Consider the following 20,488-nt stretch of genomic DNA (forward strand, 5'->3'; position numbering starts at 1 on the left):
CTGCGCAGGGCATTCTGGTGAATACAACCCAAACAAACTCGTAGGTCTAACACTAGAGGGAGAAATGACTGCTGGTCTTTTACCCAAGACAAAAGAGTAATCCTGCAATTGCTACTCATTTCCAAAAAGGAAGGTGTGCTCATGTCTTCTTCAGAGGTTTTTGGATCATTTTCTTCAGTAGTTCTTGGAACGATGCACCCTCAGACAAGGGAGGGAATGGGTTTTTCAATTAGCTTGGATTTTTTTGGCACAGTGCAGTGTGAAAGAGAACCGCTCCAGCTAAAACTGGAAAAAAAACTTTGTGATTTTTGGTACAATTGAGTCTGAAATCTCAACTGTCCATGGACAGAGTCCACATTGTTCACATATTCTGTGATTTAAGGCACTGTGCTGAAGTCAATTCAACAAGACATGACACTGCACCGCACCGAACAGTACTGTTTTTGTAAACTCGCAGCTTTGTGGGTTATCACTACATCCACTTGTGACCAGAGGAAGCTCAGAGGCGGCTCAGTTTCTTGGGTTTTTGTTGAAATTGTTTTTATGAAAGAGGCTTTTCATTCACTCCTTGCCAGGTTCTAATGGTTCCTGTCATGGTTCCGTACTCCTGATCATTTTGTGTTCCACGCCTGGGTCTTTGGTCAGCATTCCTTTTGTTCCCTCTTTTTCCATATTGTAGATCCTGTTTCAGAGTTGAAGCCAGGCTACCAGTGCAGAGCGCTTGGTGTTGGATAATTATCCAGTCGGTAAAATAACATTTACACACTGGAAAAATCTAGGCATTTACATTTAGATTTGGCAAATGGCTTAAAGTTTTGATAACCAGATGGTTTAAAATTCTTCAATTCTTCACGACAGATAATTAGATGCATATTGTATTATTTCATAATGTGGATTCCCTGGGTTGTTCCTGAAGCGAGGTGAAGGCAGCAGCCTCAGACTGTGTAAAAGTCGGCTTGTATTTTTTTTTTTTCCTTTCTGTTTCTATAAATATTGTCTTGTTCTCCCAGGACATGGGATGACAGTATTGCTGCCAGGCCAGGATTAGATCTCAAACGTTTCTTGTGCCGCCATCACGTACATAGACGTAGTGGTTCAGGTATCAAATACTAAACAGAACCTGGAAAGATTCCCACCATCTCCCAACAATGGCTCATTAATAATAAAATGTGTTCTGAAAACCAATGAATTCAGTAACTCAAATGTTTTTTTTTTTTCTTGCATAAAAAAGCTGAACATTAATACTACAGGGGAAAACATTCTGTGTTTAGAGGAAGAAAAGCCTAGATGGAAAGGAAATAAAGAGAACAACATTTCAGTCTGAGAACGAGATTCAGCTGAACCCAAGTTGACTCAAACAAGCAAAATAATTCTTCTGAATAATAAATGATACATCAGTGGAAAACCCGGTTATTATATTAGAGTAAATGACTCTGCATCTGTGAGGAAAATTAATTTGTGGGTTGTTTTCATCAAAGGCATGTTAAGTTATTCTGCTGTCAGTTTCTTAATGTTGTTTATAGAAGAGGATCGTTGACGTTTGAAGAGCGTGTTAGTTATTTAACACTTTATGACTTTAAAGGAAGAATGAGGGAGATATCTTGTATTTTCCAGACACAAAGTGCGATTTTATGCCACAATCCAGTAACTATGTTACCTTCAGTGATTTTGTTGATATATCTTTCTCTCGCACATTGTTTGAGTGTTTCTTTGGTTTCGTTGGTCCTGAAGCCATTTTGTGATGAGCTGGAGTGAGGTGAGGTCATTTTCCACCACGTGGCACAGAATCAATTCATTTAAAAACTCCAAACACACACACACAGATGACCAGAGTGGAAGCATAAAGACCTGCTAAATAATCCAGCTTCTATTACCTGTATTAGCCTGCTGTGGTATTTGTGTAAATAGACTGGAGTATAGTGATGTCTGTCTGGCAGGTTGTGATGGAAACTGAGACCCCTCCCAGCAGACTTCCTCTCTCTCTGCTCCTCCTCGACCTCAGTTTCTCCCTCACTGACTGCAGCGTTAAGCCTCCTGCCTGCCACTCTGCAGCCGGCGCTCCTTTCATCTCACCCCAGCACTCACATCGTCATTCAGGAGCTCATTCACCTCCACTCCCATCCGCACTCTCTCTCTCTCTTTCTCACACTTATTAACACACACAGTCACTCCTCTGCTCACTCCCAAAATGCACCAGCTCTGTAGTTCTGGATCTCTCTTATGATCGTCACTTGCTCTCTAAGCTACACATGAAATCACACATGAATGTATCGTTTAGAAGCTCTGAGAACAGGAAGGTGACAAGAACCACAACATAAACACAGACAAAGTGGGAGAAGCTCAGGAGGAAGGAAAGACCTACATTAAGTAGCTATACATCAGTTATTTCCCATGATGCAAAGCTTTTTCTAAGGGTAAGGCTTGCATCTTGAAACAGAAAAATAAATTACTTTTCAAGCTCGATATCAGTTTCCAGTTTGGATGAGTTTCTTTTTTTTTTTTTTTTTTCAAACTTTACCAAAACCTATGTGAGGTTTCACAATTTAATAGCTCAAACATGACAATAAATGTAAACAGTATGCTGTACTTTGAAAGAGTGGATAGTTTTTTTTTTTTTTTATCTTAGAAAATAAATGGATTATATTATTTTCTAAATTTTCCATGCAAATAACCTTCAACTAACTCCACATAACAACAAACCAACCTGCTGTCTGCTGATTCTTTTAAACATCATGAAAGTGAGAGTTTTCAGATTTGATGCATTCAATGGAAAGAAATAAAACTTTTTGTTTTGTTTTAGTCTAGGGATATTTTTTTTTGTATTTTTATACTATTTTATCTATTTTTTTTTTTTAGGAAATCTGATAGAAATTGGCAATAGATGTTTACTTTCAGTACAGAAATCCTCACATACAGTTTGCCTAAATCAAATTTCTTTCATTTTCAGTTCTGAAAATCAGCTAAGAGAGTTTCCTGACAATTTTTGAGAACTATGGACTTTTGTCAATTTCCAGGTCTGGATAAGTATGGGAAAAATAGCTGATTTTTCCAAACCTTTCCCTTTTTCTATTTCCGAAAGGACAAAACTCTAACAATTCTCTATAATTGTTGTGGCTTTCATATTGATTAATTTTAAATTGGCTTGTTATCCTTGAATTCCCAAATCACACTTTGACTTTACATTTTAGTACAGTCAAATTCTACATTTTATTGTAGAAATTGACTCAATGAATGTTGATTAGCATCATTCATTGAGAATTAGCATCACTGTTAGTGCTGCTAATTCACTGAACAGTGCCTGCATTTTTAATTACTTGTGTACTGTCAACAACAGCACTCCATAAATTTTGAACACTCTGGAATACTGAAATGTTGACCAATTGCTCAAGGTGTAATTTTGTTAGTAAAACTGTTTCATATTTGGCCAGTATTATGACATACGGTATTGAAATCTCAATCCATTTGGGACTTTTACTGGTTATTAAATGCTAAAAATAAATCTAAAAGTAGGGATGCACCAACCCACTTCTCACTTTCCAATACCAATATTTGAGGATTGGTATTGGGCGATACCAATCTGATACAGAAAAACAGCTGAACTGACTTAAAACAGTTTTTTTTTTTCCACATAGACTTAAATGTACAGAATTACAAATTTATCTGCTAACTCTGCACCAGTAGAGAACACTTAAATACACTGGTGGTATGATGAGTCCCCGTGGAGATTCGTTATTTTTCCATCATAAATCTGAGTTTGTGAAAGGCTGATTTGTCTTGCTGGCTGAATATGAAGTGATGCCAACTGGGCTCAGTCTACCATGAGGCCCTTTCCTTGTGATGTTCCACCTGGGAACCTATAAATGTTTCTAAGAGATGGCAGCAGAATGCACTTAGCTAATCAGGAGCACCAGGTAGATCCCTACTGAGTTACCCTCTGCTGCTCTGTAGATGTCCATACAGCAGCCAATCCCTTTTTGTCATTTGCAGGTAAAATATTGACTACTGATAACTACTAAACATTCCCTCTTCAACAAGTATTTAATTTCCCTTAGAATATTTTTTAAACTGAATTTGAATGAACTTTTAATTACAGTATATGATGCAACATGTTCACATTTTCATGTGTGATTGATTTTCTTATTATGGTTATTGTTACAGATGTAACATGGAAGGCATTAAAAATAACATTGTTTTTTCTCTCTCTTGAAACAAATTAGCACAAAGTAATAATTTCTACTGGCTTTACAAGAAAGCTTTATTCATGTTGTCTTTGAGATTGTTTACTTAAAATGATTAGAGCTGTAATGTATTTTTGTGTTTCACCAAAACATGTGTCCAGAAGCTAATAATCAATACTGGAATATATAGGAGAATGCAAGAATATGTTCCATTTAAGCATGTAATTTTCTATATTTTTAGATGAGACAGTTCATGAGTTCAGATGATCAGAAACAGGAAAGGAAAGAGCAAAGATGCAGGCTCTGCTCTGAGGGGACATTATGGATGTGGTGGCTCTGTGTGTGTGTGTGTGTGTGTTGCTGTGCGTCAAACACACACACACTGATGATGAGTTTGTGTGCAAAAGGTAACAGCTGCAACAGACGATCCTCCGGCTCTGTTTTACTCTCTGGTTTCTCTCACAGAGCTTATAAACTGACGACTAGTGACTGTGAGTGATGAAGTGTCTCACACGGCGCTCAACGCTCCGCTTGTAGGTCAGCAGCTCCCCGACCACAAGCTCCACTGAGCGGTTACTGTCCAAAACACGCCTTTGTTTCCTGATTTTTGCCTCACTGTCCCACTTGACATGTTTTCAAACTGGATTAATGAGTTCAAACAGGTGCAATTAATATGTGATGAGTGGAAGGCAGGAGGACTTCTTTAAACTTAAAAAATTTTGAAATCATACAATGTGAGTTGGATTTTATTATTTGTCTCGCAGTTGCAGTGTAGCTTTGATGAAAATCACAGACCTCTTCATTCTTTGGAAGCGGGAGAACCTGAATAATTGCCTATGCATCAAATACTTATATTTCCCACTGTATTACAGCCAACTTGCTCTTTTTTTCCTTTCATTTGTCATGAAACATGGTTAGAAATATGTTCAGTGTTTTGTAGATCTCAGTGATAAAGTAGGGCTTTATGTTTTCTCAGTTTTATTTTACCAGGAAAAGCTTCTTCAGATTCAGGAGTGCCGAGGACACAAGGGACAGCGTAAGGCGCAGCATGTTACAGCAAAGTACACAAGTATATAAATCCTTTTAAGTAATACTAACATGTTTTAGCCTCAAAGTAAAGAATGTTGTGTAGAATAAACACATAGACACGGCTGTTTACATTTGGTCATTCATGTGCTGCTAGCTAACAGCTAACATCAGAAGCTGGTTGCCTTCACATGCCAAAAGTTGTAAAATAACACAAAATGTTTTGACCATGTACAAATAATACAATTATGAATTATTTTGAAGGGAGAGGGAAATAGTTTATAAGGCCCAGTGGTTGGTACACTTCGGCTAACCTGCTATTATGCTAATAGCAAGCTAATTTTTGGGTTCACCCTTTACAAGTTTATTTACTTTGAAAATGTTTAGCTTACCCTAAATTAAATTTTCCAGATAAATTCTACAGCATAATTTACTTGGCTTGTAAACGTTCACTAAATAAATTTCAACATCTGTGTTGGCTGTTAAGAATTCTTCAAGTAGCTGAACGTTTACATTAATGCTCTCATCTTGTAGCGGGTGAAAACTACAGTTTCCTCTCCTCATGTGCTTTCTGTCGTTCCCCCCTCAATATCTTTATTTCATACACAGTACATACCTGAGTAAAATAAAATAAAATATGGACAGTAGGGAACAAGATATAAACAGAAATACAATATAATTATTTCGTTGAAATTAAATTGCTTGTGGATGGTAGTCTTTAAAGGGCAGATATAATTTAAATTGAAGTTAGAGCTTTAGCATTAGCTTCTGCTAAATACCGTGTTGGCGTAGCACTTTAGAATTAGCAACTAGTGTTTGTGAGTATTGCTACAGGGTTAGCGCAGCTATCTTTGATGATCTTTGCCCGTCATGACTGATGGAAGAGATGGCTTCAGCTGCTGCCAGGTGGAAAAAAACAATATCTTGTCGCCACGGTTACTCATCATAACAACTGTACAAACATGAAAAATGAAGAGCAAACATCCAGACAGCCGCACAGCATTCAAAAACAACAAAGAAAATATGATGAAAACTCTGCTAAAAAGAATAAATAAGATCTAAAGAAACAAAGCTACTCCAGTACGCTGTTCGGGAAATGATGCAGCACTTGGTGTTTATCTATCAGTTTGTGGCTGTGACATGATGAAATCAGTTTTAGAAAATGATTGTGACTACTTTAGCAAAAGGTAGTGTATCACATATTCTTCCGAGCAGACGGAGACTTCCTCTCCTGCAGCTTTCTGTGCAGAGATTCACAGAGAGTGTTCAGCTCTTACATAAACACATTTGGAGACGGAGAACAGCGGGAGAGATGGAGAGAGCGATACAGCGGCAGAGAAGTGCACACCAAGGAATAACAACAAAGAAAATTGAAACATACATCTCCAGATGAAAAGGGCTGTTTACACAGATCCTGTATATGAGTCGGTTTGAAATATCCCCCTTTCGCTGTGCATATTTAACCAGACAAGCGCGACTGTAAAGTCGCTGTGTTTCTTGGATCCCACACAACTAACTCGGGTCACGTTTTCCAGCTGCTCAGTCACAGCTCTGATCTTGATCCAGAAGAAGGAAAGACGTGAAGATCCACAAAATTTCCCTTTCAAATGCTCTCCACTCGTCTATGCAAAGCAGTAGAAGTGACCTCCGAGTGCCCTGTTTCCACCACCTGTGTCCCGCCGGTGTTCTGTCTCCAGCACAGCTCCTCGCTTAATTGGTTCTGGAGATGTGGGTCAAAATGGGTTCAAATTCCCCCCCCCAAAAAAAATACTGTAATTATTCATAAAATGTACAAATATGACAAATCATGTTTTGGAAATGTGAACATGATAAGGTGCAGGCTCTCAGTTATTTTTTGTTGTTGTTGTTGTTGAAATTATAATGTTTACTGGACCTGAAATAGAATTTTGTCAATGCAGTCAGGCAAAAAAAAAAAATGTATGCAAAAAAATTTTTTTTAAAGAATCTATTAACAATATTTTTACTTACCACAGGGGAGTTTCTTAGTTATTTTAATTAAGAACAATTAAATACATGTTTTAATTTAATCCATACATTAGAAGTGTATCTGTCTGTAATTAACTCCTGTTCAGTTAATACAAAATAACCAATTTTACATTTAATTGTCAGAATAAACAGTGATAGTTAGAGCTTCACAGAAGCATTTTTACAAAGCAAATATTTAAAACAAAAAAACAACACGTCAAAGTCTCCGTGTTAATACAGAGTGGTTTAATCACCGGTTGTGCATATGAAAGTTTTACATCTGATGCTTAAATTACGTCAGTTAAGTTTTTGAGAAGTTGTTGTGACATTCAGAGATCCCTGCTGGGATTAATCCTCAGAGACACTTGATATGCATTCCTGTCCCAGTAACTTGTATATTCCTATCTGTGTGTCTGAACGGCGGGAGCAGGAATTTCCGACAGACCGGGAGAAGAGAGAATGGGATTCATCATTGTGTTGAATAAGTGCAGTCCTGGACAGGAAATGAACTCTTTAGTTTTTATCTCTCTTGTTCATTCACCTGTCGGCGTGAGGAAGATCCTGTATAGAAGGTTAAAGTCTTCATTGAACTTCTATATGGAGGACAGAAACTGACATTAGTTGCGTAACGGCACAACCTTCTACTCTTAAAGAGTGCAAATCTGGCAGCGAAGCACGGGGTCAGGAGTTCAACGGGGTCGTTGTAATTGCACCATGTTTCAAGTCGAGTTGGTTTCCTTTTGCTGTATAAAATCCATTCTCCATAGTATCTACCTTTACAGACTCTTAAATGATACGCTAGGTTTATGGGAAATACTTCCTTGGCACTTCCCTTTATTCTTTACCATGACTGGTGAGACATGATCTCTGCAAATAATCCTCAGAAATATGTACACATGTATGACATTTGTATTAAAACCATAATCAGTGTTTCAAAAATCAAGGCGAGTTGTAGCCTGTTATATTTTTTGCATGTTCTTTTTAAAATTGGCATGTTACCATTTGCTAAAACAAAAAACATAGACAACCTGCATTTGGCATAGCTAACCAAATATTTTATGTGCCAACATTAAAGCACTGATCATAAACATTAATTCTGCTAGAGCCAAGGCACTAATCATTAAAATTGGTTCTGCTAACACTAAATCACTAACCCTAAATACCAGCTTTGCTAAAGCACTACTCATAGATGTGTTCCCCTAAAGTGCTACACCGACATAATATTTAACAGTAGCTAAAGCGCTAACATCAATTCAAATAATATCCCATTTTGGAAGACCACAATCCCAAAACATACAGAGAAACTCGTAAAACAAGCATATGGAAAAATTCCTATGTTTTAGTTTTACTACTTGGAATGTATTGTGCTCATTATATTCCTTGGTTCTAGTAATTATATGATGTGAAGAAGTCTGCATTACTGATGGATACAGATGCTAAACAACACACATGGATTTTCACTATAATTATGTTGCTAACACCCTGAGAAGGCACTCTAACTTTTCACAGCTCAACACTGTGGTCTTTGAGTTGAATATGTAGAAAAACATCTCCAGTATATATATATATTAAAAAAAAAACTGGAAAAGAAGAAACAAAAAGCATGTGATGGGCATGTTTAGTGGATAAGGTGGGTAAGTAACTGGGGAAAAATTCTGATTTCCTTTTTTCCAAGAGACAGAAATTTATTTTAAACAAAGAGCATCTTTACATTCACATCAACAAGCAGTGACTTCACATATTGGTAGCCTGAATGCAGAGAGGAATACTGCAGAGTGATCATGTCTCCTGGATCGACAACGCAGGCCTGTCCATTGAGCTGGATATATTAACACAAGAAAAATTTGCAAAATTAGTTGCTTGTAGCTTTACTAAAAATTGGTCATTGGAGTGGTCCGAAAGCATTAAATATAGCGAAACATTTCCAAACTTGGCAGCAGTGGTTTCTTACAGAAAATAATTTGAAGCATCAGACACAGAACGTATAACAGGCACAGAAACATAAACATACTTAGATGCAATGGAGGGCACGGCTAGCTAAAAGTTAGCTACACTAAAACGTTGGTTAGTTAAGCTAATGCTATTGTTCTAAAACACTAAATTCAACCATGTTGATACACCTAGAACTTGTTACAACATAATACATCACTCTCAACAGGGTCAAGTTTGTTATTACAAATGTATCTGTATGGTTGTGCTTCTGGAAATGTCACTTTGTTTCAGTTTTATAGTTGATGAATATTGCTAGCTTTGTTGCTAATTTTAACTAATCGACCGCGATAGGGCTTTGTTCTTCAGGATATGAGATTTAAAACTGCTAATTTTTAAAAAAACTGTTATTACTTGTCGAAACCTGAAGAGAGGTTCCTCTTCAAAATAAGAGCATAAATATAAAGGGCTACTGGAAGAATTTTTAAAAGTCCATAATCAAAACATTAACAAGCCGAGGTTTATTGATGAAACTGAAAGTTTGAAAACAGCCAAGCAAATTAACGCTTTAGAATTTATCTGAAAAATAAATTTAGGCAATATATGTGCTAAATGTTTTCAAAGTTAGTGATGAAACAGCTAAACAAAAGATTCACTCTGCTATTAGCGCTTTAGCGGAGTAGCTGAAGTTTGGCCACAACTGCTTATGTGAGTGTTTGTCCTTCTACCTCGTCTCCGATGTGCTCATTGGGCTTCAATGTCAACAGGTGAATCTGGGAGCAGGCATCAAATATGTCCAATATCTCATTTACTCTAGCTTCTACCTCATCAACAGACAAGGATGGATAGAGGGAGAGTTAATGAAAAGCTGTTTCTACATGGTGATCCTATGGAAGAAAGCTTCTCTTCTTTCGAAGAAAGACAAGAGCAATCTTTTGTCATTAATGTGCCAGTTTTTATTGATTTCTTCATAAAGTGAACATTAAAGAACATGAGCTAGGATATAGTGTGCCTTGCCCAGAGAACCAATACCAGTTGGGTGAGAAAGTCCGTTATTGCTTTTATCTTTTTTTCAGTTTATCAGATTGCAGTTGAAATATTTAAAACCCATCACACATCTGTGCTTAGTCATTCATTTCCAGCCATACACACTAGAAGGAAGATGGATTGAAGAAAAATGTAGGAGGCTTGGCAGAAGTGGGTAATATCCTCACCTCCCTCAAGTGCAGAACCTTCAGTCTGGGCTCTTCATTTTTTAAATAGCACTATCATTTATTTAGTAGAGTGCCTTGCAAAGACGAGATCTCATGCTATAGCTGTGACATATTTTTGTAAATTCTTTTACAAATAAGAATCTGATGAATGAGGGATAAATCCTTCTAAGTCAAAACTTTGTGTTTTTGTGCAGCCACCCTTTGCTTAAAGGAAAGTGGTCATTCTTTGCCCCCTTTTGTGTATCTGGAGTGGACATTTATAGATTGCTTAGCACTGATATAGTTAAAGCAATTCAAAAATCAAGGATTCAGTTGTTCAGTGACTAGTACTGAGATGTACTTAATTTTTGTTAGCTAAAACTAATGCAAGTCAAACACTACACTAGAATATGGAATAAACGTAGGTGAATTTAGTTGAAGTCTTTAAGCCAATATACAATTTGTACATAAAATTATCTTAAAAATGGCACAAAAAAAATCAAAACGACTTGGGCCATTAAATTAGTAAAGTAACGACATCTAAAATATTGGAAAGAAAATGCAGCTTGGGTAGCTAAAATACAAAGCCGCAATGCTAATTGACATTGCAAAACAACCAATCTCTGGACACCATTAGTTTTCCTTCACACTGATTGGCTGTGCCAAATAGTCTGTGGGGATGACGATGACGACAGTGGTAGCAGTTATTGTGTCACTGCATGTCTTGCATGCTGGTGGAGGTCAAAGGGTCTAGTGATGGGTCACATCACACTGACCCAGGACAGCTGTGGCTGCGACATAGCATACCACCATCAGTGTGTGAACGCATGAATGTTTCAGGTTCATTGGGGTCCTCCAGATTCGATAAAACACTGTACAAGTACAGACCATTTAGCATTTAACTCAGAGAGTGAAGATCATGTTAGCTTCTGTGATGGTGCCAAGATAACTTTCTCTGTGTTTAAAAATGCATGTTAAGGTATATTTGGTGTTTGAACTAATAAAATAGGCAGTTACATTTGTTCTCGTAGGGATCTCAAGAACTTGCAGATTTTAGCTGTTCACAAGTTGTTTCTGTCTACTGTAACAGGAATGGCCAGTATTCCTTTAGGTTGCTGCTTGGCTTTCAACCAATAGACTATCTGTAAACAATAACCATATGTGACAGAAGAGCGCTGCAGCAGGTAAAGAGAAGGTCTAGCATGGAGCAGGATGGATCCCTACAGATACAGGTCTGTTTGTTGATCTGTCACAGAAATTCTCAATCAGATACTTTGAATTTGTCTTTGTAACGAGAAAAAATAAATGGAAACATTTTAAAGATATGAATAGTTTATGCTACACTGTCCAACTAAAGATATACTCTATTGATTTTCGTTAAGGCCTCAAAGCCAGAAGGAATGGGCCATTTCACATCTCTTCCCTGTCTCCCCAGTCAGGACAGGGGCCCTCTGTGAGGGACGGCTCGTTTATTGGATTCTCTAACCGTCTGCCACTTTGTCAACATGCCAGCCACCTCCATCCTTGCCCCTTGGCCACAATCAATCATGTGATCAACTATAGCGCCATCATTTCTCACCTAAAGAGGGCAGCATTAGTCACCGTGTGTAGAATATGGGGGACAGGAATACACACTTATGACTGGAGCAGGTATCAAGAAAATCCTTTACTGTACAGCTAGCTCTTTGACAGAGAGCTCGCCATCAGGTGATTTATCCCTGTTACAGGTGAGGTGAGGTGGTGAATCTGGATTAGTCCAACCCCCCCACCCCCATCCCACCGCTTCACATTGTGAAACCATGGAGGAAAATGGGAAGGGGTCAACAGGAAGGCAACCGTGCACTGGTGTGTGTCGTCAATGTTGATGGAGTGATGTTGGATCACTTATCGGTGAACAGCTGGTGGCCGTGACCGAAGAGGGAGGGAGGGAGAAGAGACTGCAGCATCAAGCTGCTTGACATTAACACACACACACACACACACAAACACACCGAGGCATAACACACACCAATTTGGTTTTCCATTCTGTCATCCCAGTCGCTGCCCGGTCCTCTGAGAACATCACACCTGTATGAGGCTCCGTACGGCGGTGTAGTATAGCCTTATTAATTCCATGTCTACCTATTTGTAAAGCTGATACTCACAACAAGCGTGTGTGTGTGTGTTGGAGTGTGTTGGGGTATGTTAGTGTGTGTGTTTTGCTCCTTGTGTTCACCACCATTGATGAGCTCCAAAGGAGAAGTAGATTTTCTCTGCCATCTAGTGGTTTGCTTTGAGTTTATCATATTCTGATGAGAATCACTCAGTGTTAATAGTACCATTAAGTGATTACAGCATGAGTTCTCTTTAGCAATCTATTGTAGTGCGATTCAAATCCAATCTCTTTCTTCAACCGAATATTTAATTGATCTTTTCACAAATTTCACAAGTTGCTGAGAGGAAATGGTAGTTATGCTGCTGGCAGCAGTTCAGAGGATCCGATACGATTCCTCTCCTCCTTGGCCAATGTCTGACGCTCGACTGTGTGGCTGAAAGCTGATGTAACATAAAGACACACAGCACCCCCAAACTCAGGGTTGTTGCAACCGGAAACATGATCCGTCGTTTGTGCAGGTGAAGTTCTGTGGGTCGGATTATGTCAGGTTGTCCTGTTTCTTCTGCTTCTGATGTAAAAGAGATTTGGATTTTCAGTGTTCTCTTTCATCCTGCTAAAATGTGATGGAGTGTGGGTTAATTTAAAGATTTGCTCCGCCCCAACTTCCCCTGAGCTTTCTGATGTCATATTTACATCTTGATGCAGTAATAAATACTATGGAAGCACATTTACAGAGGAAACTGGTAGATATGGATTGGTTCTAAAACTGACAGCGACTCCCATCTAGAGTCATACTAACATATTGATTTGGGTCCAAATAGTAAATAGTTTAACAGCTGACGGATACTTCTGTTTTGTTGCAGCTTGTTGCAGGGGCATTTGTTTGGTCACATGACATTGATGCAGCACAAAATTATGAGGTGTTTAATTGAAGCACAGAAACAATGGTGAGGTTGCTTCTACATGTTAGAGAAACATATAATGTATATGTACTATATTCACCACTGATCAATGTTTATCAAAACTAGTGGTTGATATATTGATAAATATAGAATTGGTGACATCTGGTATCACCAGTACTGATAACAGTTATTATTATTGGCCCAAATTTTTCATATGTATGTCCTTCATATTTCACAATGTAGTATACCTATATGCTACTGTTATGTAATCCATTCAATTGCTAATCAAATGTAGCATTTGAGTTGTAATATCCCTATAATAACAATAATAATAATAATAATAATAATAATAATAATAATAATAATAATAATAATAATAATAATAATAATAATAATAATAATAATAATAATAATTGTTTCCATATTGCCTCCCCTCCATGCCAAACACTGAAGGAGATTGCGAGAGTGCGAGTCCAGTCTGTCACTGCTTTATGTTTCTAAACCTTTGCTTTTTGTTAATATTTGTGAACAGTTATCTTGTGGTGATTTAGCAATTAATTCAGTTGGGGTTTTTTTTCTATTTTTGATCAAAAATTTTTCAAATATAGGAAAGTTTGATCTATAAATAAACATTTATAAAAGGGAGTTGAGCAGAATAATTGAACAGATTAAAACCTGCTAGTGTTGAATTTCAGAATGACTCAAAAAAAAAAAAAAGAGGAAAACCTCCTTCTGTCTTTGTAATAACCGAGATAACTCTTGTTTATGTCAGTCTCCATATTACCCACTTTATTATATATTGCAATAAATCTGGTTCGGAGGGTTTTCTACTCCTCATTCTGAGCTGGAGAATTTTAATAATGTTGGGAAAATATTTTCTCTGAATCCAGTCTAGCTGATGGTGGAGTTAACGGATCCGGACCACAACAAACTCCTGCCGTCTCTGAACAAGACAGAGAAACAGAATCACACAGGAAGTTAAGCTGAAGGGCAACCATCACATTAAAATGAAGTATCAAAATCAGCTTTATTGGCCAAGATTGTTGCGCAAACATGGAATTTGACTTCAGTTTTCAAGCATTCACAGTGTACAAACTTTAAATATAGAAACTTTAGATTTAATAAAATCAGAATAAAAGAACAATATGTGCACGTATTTCCCTTTGTTTTTGAAAATACATGCACATATTGTTCCTTTATCCTAATAAAAGGTAACACTGAAACATTCTCAATGCTTGTTTTGTTTTTAAATATGTGAGTTTTTGACATGTCTAATAAGAAACAGGCAATTAAAAATAATACTTCAATTCATGATCAGGAAAATCTAACTAACTGAATAACTCCTCTTTGTTAAACAATGTGTAGAGGCGGTGGTTATCCACTAGATGGAGTAACTGCACGGCTCCAGAAGGTGGTCACAAAGTGGCAGAACGGGAGAAAACATCCAGTTTCCTTTAGTTATTATTTATGTCGAGCAGAAAATAATTTTATGCAAGAGAGAGTCAAACTCTGATTTATGAATGCACTTGTTTAAAAATTTAATCTAGGAGTCCATATTTTCTTTTTCAATTCCACAAAGTTTGTCCTTCCTCAAGTTGATTTGGATTAAAATAAACTCGTTTATAACATGCAGTTGACTTACTGAGAGCATGGAACTACTAATTCATTTTCATACAGTGAAACTCAGGAAAAACTTTGAAAAATAAAGACAGCCATGAACTTAACCAGAGTGGTTCAGATAAAAGCACAATCATGTCTACTGACGGTCCAGTTAAAGTCCAGACACAAATCCCATTGAGAATTTTTGGTAAATTGTGAAAATGATAAATCCTCTTCAGCCAATCTGACTGAGCTGAGCTCATTTGAAAAGACAAATTGATAAAAACATATATTGATCTCTAGTAGAGATGCAGAAAAAAATCTATTCTACAGAGTTTTGTAATTCCTAGTTGTGACATTAAGGAATTGATTCAAACGGCTCAGAAATTGATTTCAGTTTTCTTTTTGTGTTAAATTATATTTTGAATAATCCTTTGAAAAGCCAGCCAGCTAAGCTAACCTCATTCTGCACAAACTTATTTTTGTTTAAATGTAAATGCTGACATTTGTTTTAAATAAATATTCATTATGTTTACACTGGCTTTTCCTTTTCTCAGTCATGTAATTTAAACAGAATCTCTAAGCCGTTTGAATAGAAAAATCGGTTTCTGATTTGAAAATCGTTTCTGAGTCAAATCGTGATCCTAAAAATCAGAATCAAATTGAATCTTTAGGAAACATCAATAGGAAGCAATGTATCATTTTATGTGCGATATAAAGAAGTTCAAGAGAAAGGCTTACAGAGTTCTGTAAAACTTGGACATTCCTTGTTACACATGGGTCAAATCTTCACTGTTCTCTCACCTTTTCCCAGATTCTGAACTTTCAGCTCCTCTATAAAAACTTCTGGGTTTATTTCTATAAAAGCATTTTGTTGTTGTTGTTGTTCTGTGTGTTCTCTGGGCTTTGTGTGTGCTGCTATAATCTCCTCCAGCTTTATAAATCGGTAACGCAGAATCAGATTATCAGCTAGAACATGCAGAATTGGAATACCTCCCTGCAGGGCTTTTAAACGAAATGGCTTTCTAGTCCTCCGCCCCTCGGTGGAGCTCAGTCACTCCAGATGCACTTGGAGAAAATCTTTCACGCCGCGGAGCGCTGGCATGACGGTCAGCAACAAATAGGTCAGAAAATATGTGGGCTTAATCGCAGCTTTTCACCACTCCACAAAATCCAGGACAAGCACTCACACACACACACACACACACACACACGCAGCAGATAAATCTTTATACAAGCGCATGCGTCTGATGCATTGATGAATGAAACTTGGCATTAATGTATTTATTTGGAGAATTACACCCCCCCTCACACACACACAAGTAGAACCACACTGACAGGATGCTCCAGATTTAGAACTTATCCTATTCCTTCTAAATCTACTCAAATCCTCGTTTCTTGACCTTTGACCTGGCATTGTAGTGTTGCGGTGTGCACATGTTGCGTGTCCTTCTGTCCAAACCACATCTGTTGTTCTCAAAGGTCCCGCCCCGCCGTCTTTGTCCAGTTCGAGTGAATGTTTGTGGAATCCCTGGTTTTGGGTTTTGGTGGTCACAGGACTGGTGCAGCTGGTGTGTGTGGTGGGAAACTGTGTTCTGATTGGCACAATATCACAAAAAAAGTAAAAGAGATACTGCATTGTCTGTCCAACGCGTTTAATCTTTTCATTCAATATTTATGAATCTTACAAACCTTCTCTGAGAAGTGATTTTAATTCAATTACACCAACACTTAGCCACATTAGCTAATAGTCACAAGTTCTCACTTGCTTGCTTTGCCATTCAAGTCCTGAAAAGTGAGTTTCATCAGCTACATCAGCGGTAGTGCAATCAGTGAGAGAATCACCAGTGATTGTTTTGCTGCTGACAATAGTGACAATGCTCCTGCAGGAGGAGAAAAGGACATAAAAACTAAGGGAGCGTAAATTACAAGTTTGTTTGTTGTAGAGTTTTATTTAAAACTGAACTGTCTTTAAAGATGCGTTTGTTTTACTGCTCCGACTTTTAAATATCACTGACAAGCGCATTTATTTCACAAACTTTATCCCTTAGTTTAACACAATAAGAAGGTTAGATACTCACATGCGTATGTTTCTAAGGCTTTATTTTCTGTTAGTTACAATTTTCCATGAACATATAATGAAAACATGACAATTAAAATTTTGATATTATATTTGATCAATAAAACATAACCAATAACTGAAAATAAGACTTAGAGAAATATGTGTTTAAAACAACCTTAAATGCCTTTTTCAAAATTTACTTTTAATCGAGAGTCATTGGATGTATATTCTAACTTCTTGAATATTTCAGTAAAACAGGTCAGTGTATGTTGGTCTCACACATTCTTAGTTTTTTAAACCGTTCTAGATGGATGAAGGAGGAAGTACGGTAGGTTTACTCATTTCCAGACATTTCTGCGCAGTGTTGTATAGTTATACAACACTGCGCTCATTGCTCATTGGTCATATTTGTGTGTAATCAAAGTTTTGCAACAATCAACGCTGAACAATCACAAGGAATCATGACAAAAGTAAACAGTGCAGATTAAAAACACATGAAACACCAGAAGACAGTAAAACAGAAGTCGAGTTTGAAACTTAGAGGACGAAGTTAACAACCGCAGAACTGGCCTGCCCGATGTGCCGATGTCTTCTTATGAAGAAACAAATGGCAGCCTGTGTTGATGTTCCTCAGTCAGGTGTCTGCAGCTCTCCGCCTGACTCAGCAACACATCCAGTGATTAAAACAAGTCTGCCAATGCATTTTCACAGCTGCAAAAACCGGGCATGAATGAACATGATCCAGGATGATGAATGGGCTTCAGCTTTGTCCGATGCCCACACGTTTATTAAAGCATGGATGCACGCGGACTGACATGCACAACTGCTGCTGATGGAGGCCAGATGGTTTAATCCTCTAGTTTTCCCAGCATTTCATATTTTTCCCCCCACTGTGTCGGGATTAGAGCTCCTGTCCAATCGGATTTCGTCCCACTCTGCGGTGATGATGCGAGATGTGTGGCAGGCAGGACGGCAGGCGAAGCAGGGTTGCCGTAGATACGCTCTGTGTTGGCCGGTACGGCACACGGGACTGGCTTGAAGCGTTGCCATAACTACTGTGGTGCCATTTGTCTGTCCAGGTAAGAGACTGGACGGGTAAGGGGGGATGGGATGAGATAACAGAAACAAGGATGAGGATTACAGTGAGAAACAAGTTCTGTTTTGTTTTTGGTTTTTTCTGATGGAGTTCTTGGGACTGTAAAGAACTGGACCAGAACACAACAAAGGCTTTTCTCTTCACAAACTCAAAATGCATCCAGGTGAAATTTGAGAGAATTGGTTGGAGACGGTTGTTCCATTTGACATTTGCTTGGTTGTGACTTTTTCAGTTTTATATTATCGTTTGGTCTGTTTATGTGCATTGTGATGATTTCATGGTTTTCATCTGAAAGATAAGACAATAATAGAACCATCGTTTGACTTCCAATTAAGCTCTTTTGTGTTGTGTGTTGAGCTCAGCTACTTATTTCCACCCTCAGTCTAATTTCATGCTTACCTGGCAGGTTTAGCATTCCCAGCAGACTGCAGACTGTGCCTTGTCTCCTGGTGTAACGAGTCAATGAGAGGAAGAGGCACAGATTCACTCTAAAAGCTGCAGAATATAACTTTATATATAGATTTATATACATATATATCTATATATAAATATGTTTTTCACATATTTGTTAAAACTTTCACCAAACTGTGAGCAGTGCATGCCAGAGGGTGATTGACAACATTAAGACCTGCCTCTCACCTGTGATTGGTTGATTTTAGTTGGCACTAGGAGAAGGCAGAAGAGCTTGATCTTTTCACAGATTATCTGTCATAGTGGCAATTAAAAAATATATATAGGTAAAAAAAATACATATATGTATATATTTTCAATTGTGAGCAGAAAATTTGTGTCTCTTCAAGTCTTATTTGTTTGTATTTCAGATGCATGAATTACCTAAAAGTTGTTTTTCTTGATCAATGAACCCCACAGTCAATTTGACCATGAGGTTGGTCAAATCAAGTTGACCAACCAAATGGGTCTGGCTCTGTCTCTGCAGGCCAGTGTTTCCTGTGCATGGTGGACGTAGTGCCGGTGAAGAACGAGGATGGTGTGGTGATCATGTTCATCCTGAACTTCGAGGTCGTGACTGAAGACGCACAGAAGGACCACAAACAGGAGCTGAACCACCGCCTGCCCACCTGGCTTGTTACAGGTCAGTGTTCTCATGCATGCTCTCATTGTCTTCTTTCAGACCAGGAACAAAAAGCCGGGACCTCATACAGTTTCAGTCTTTTTCTATGAGGTTCCCATTCACCCGTTTCTTTTCACACTGTGCCCTTTGGCCGTTCTTCTAGCTGCTGCTATAGGACGTTTTTCAGGCGTAGCGCCGTCGACACTGTCAGACAAGTTGACCCTTCACTTTCCTTACTTAACATTTGGACTCAATCCTAAGCATACAGCCACGTTTTCCTTAGCTCTGACAGACGACTATAAGTTTTCATACGAAACAGTCTCACTTCTTCAGAGATTTCTGATTCATGACATTTATAAAACTATTGGAAAATGAGATAATAACATTTGAACTGAAAGGTCATAATATGTCACTGTTAATGTAACAATAGTTTACAGCTAATTAGCTGGTCGGTATCGTCTCCATTTCCAGATGCGGCACAGGTCCTCCTCAGGTGCGCTACCAGCTGGACCGTGACCAGTAATGCAGGCTGTTTGGCAGCAAACTGCATTCGTTGATTGGACCATGGATTCCTTCTCAAACAACAACATCTCAATTAATCTGTGATGAGACTGTTTTAATATGTGAGGCAGCAAGCTGCAATTTAATAATTCCATGGTCAAACTCTGAGGTCCAAACTTTTTTATCATTTGTGGAACAAGATCGCAGAGAATGTCAACTAGACGAGGCAACCCGCAATGAACAACTATACCTAGACATTTCAGGCAAACTGACTGATGTCATCAGACTGCCGTCCATCACTTCAGGTGTTTCTAAAATGTCCCAACGTTCCTGGTCATGTACACAACTTGGTCAGAACCGAACCAGACACAAAGAGTGAGACTTGACAATAGAGAAGAGGCTTATAGTAACCCATAATAAAATCCATCAAAACCAAAGTCCTTCAAATTTGTAAATTTAATCCCAATGTCATACTGGACATATCAGGTGTATTATCACCCTCAAACACTGAATATTTTCACATCGGTGCAGAAACACTGCAACTGAGGCTTGATTTTAACATTCAGTAGGTTAGAGCCTCATTATCTCCAGCATGTCCGCTCATGTTCATACACAGTTTATGAACATGAAGCAGACATTAGATTTAGACTTTTATTCTTCTGAATTCTAAGTATTGATGTTTATTGGTTTGCAACACAGAGCTTGTATTATGAGTCCACCAAATAATCTTTCAGATTATTTCTGACTGAAACGGCAATCCCATCAATGTCGCCGTCCCACATGTGATCCATCTCCAATCCTCCCTCTCTCCTGCATGAACTCCACCTCTGGTTTTAAATCCACTTGACA

General features: G+C 38.1%; 1 protein-coding gene across 2 annotated transcripts in view; it reads left to right on the plus strand.

Moving 5' to 3' along the window:
• kcnh2b (potassium voltage-gated channel, subfamily H (eag-related), member 2b) overlaps positions 1-20,488 on the plus strand; it is a 206,754-nt gene that overhangs the window by 79,680 nt on the left and 106,586 nt on the right. For both annotated transcript variants that reach the window (XM_044104366.1, XM_044104365.1), the window contains one exon: positions 19,004-19,159. In XM_044104366.1, coding sequence (XP_043960301.1) covers positions 19,004-19,159 — 156 coding nt within the window. The remainder of the gene's footprint in view (positions 1-19,003; positions 19,160-20,488) is intronic.

Source organism: Gambusia affinis, linkage group LG21, assembly GCF_019740435.1.
Source record: "Gambusia affinis linkage group LG21, SWU_Gaff_1.0, whole genome shotgun sequence".
NCBI lineage: Eukaryota > Metazoa > Chordata > Actinopteri > Cyprinodontiformes > Poeciliidae > Gambusia > Gambusia affinis.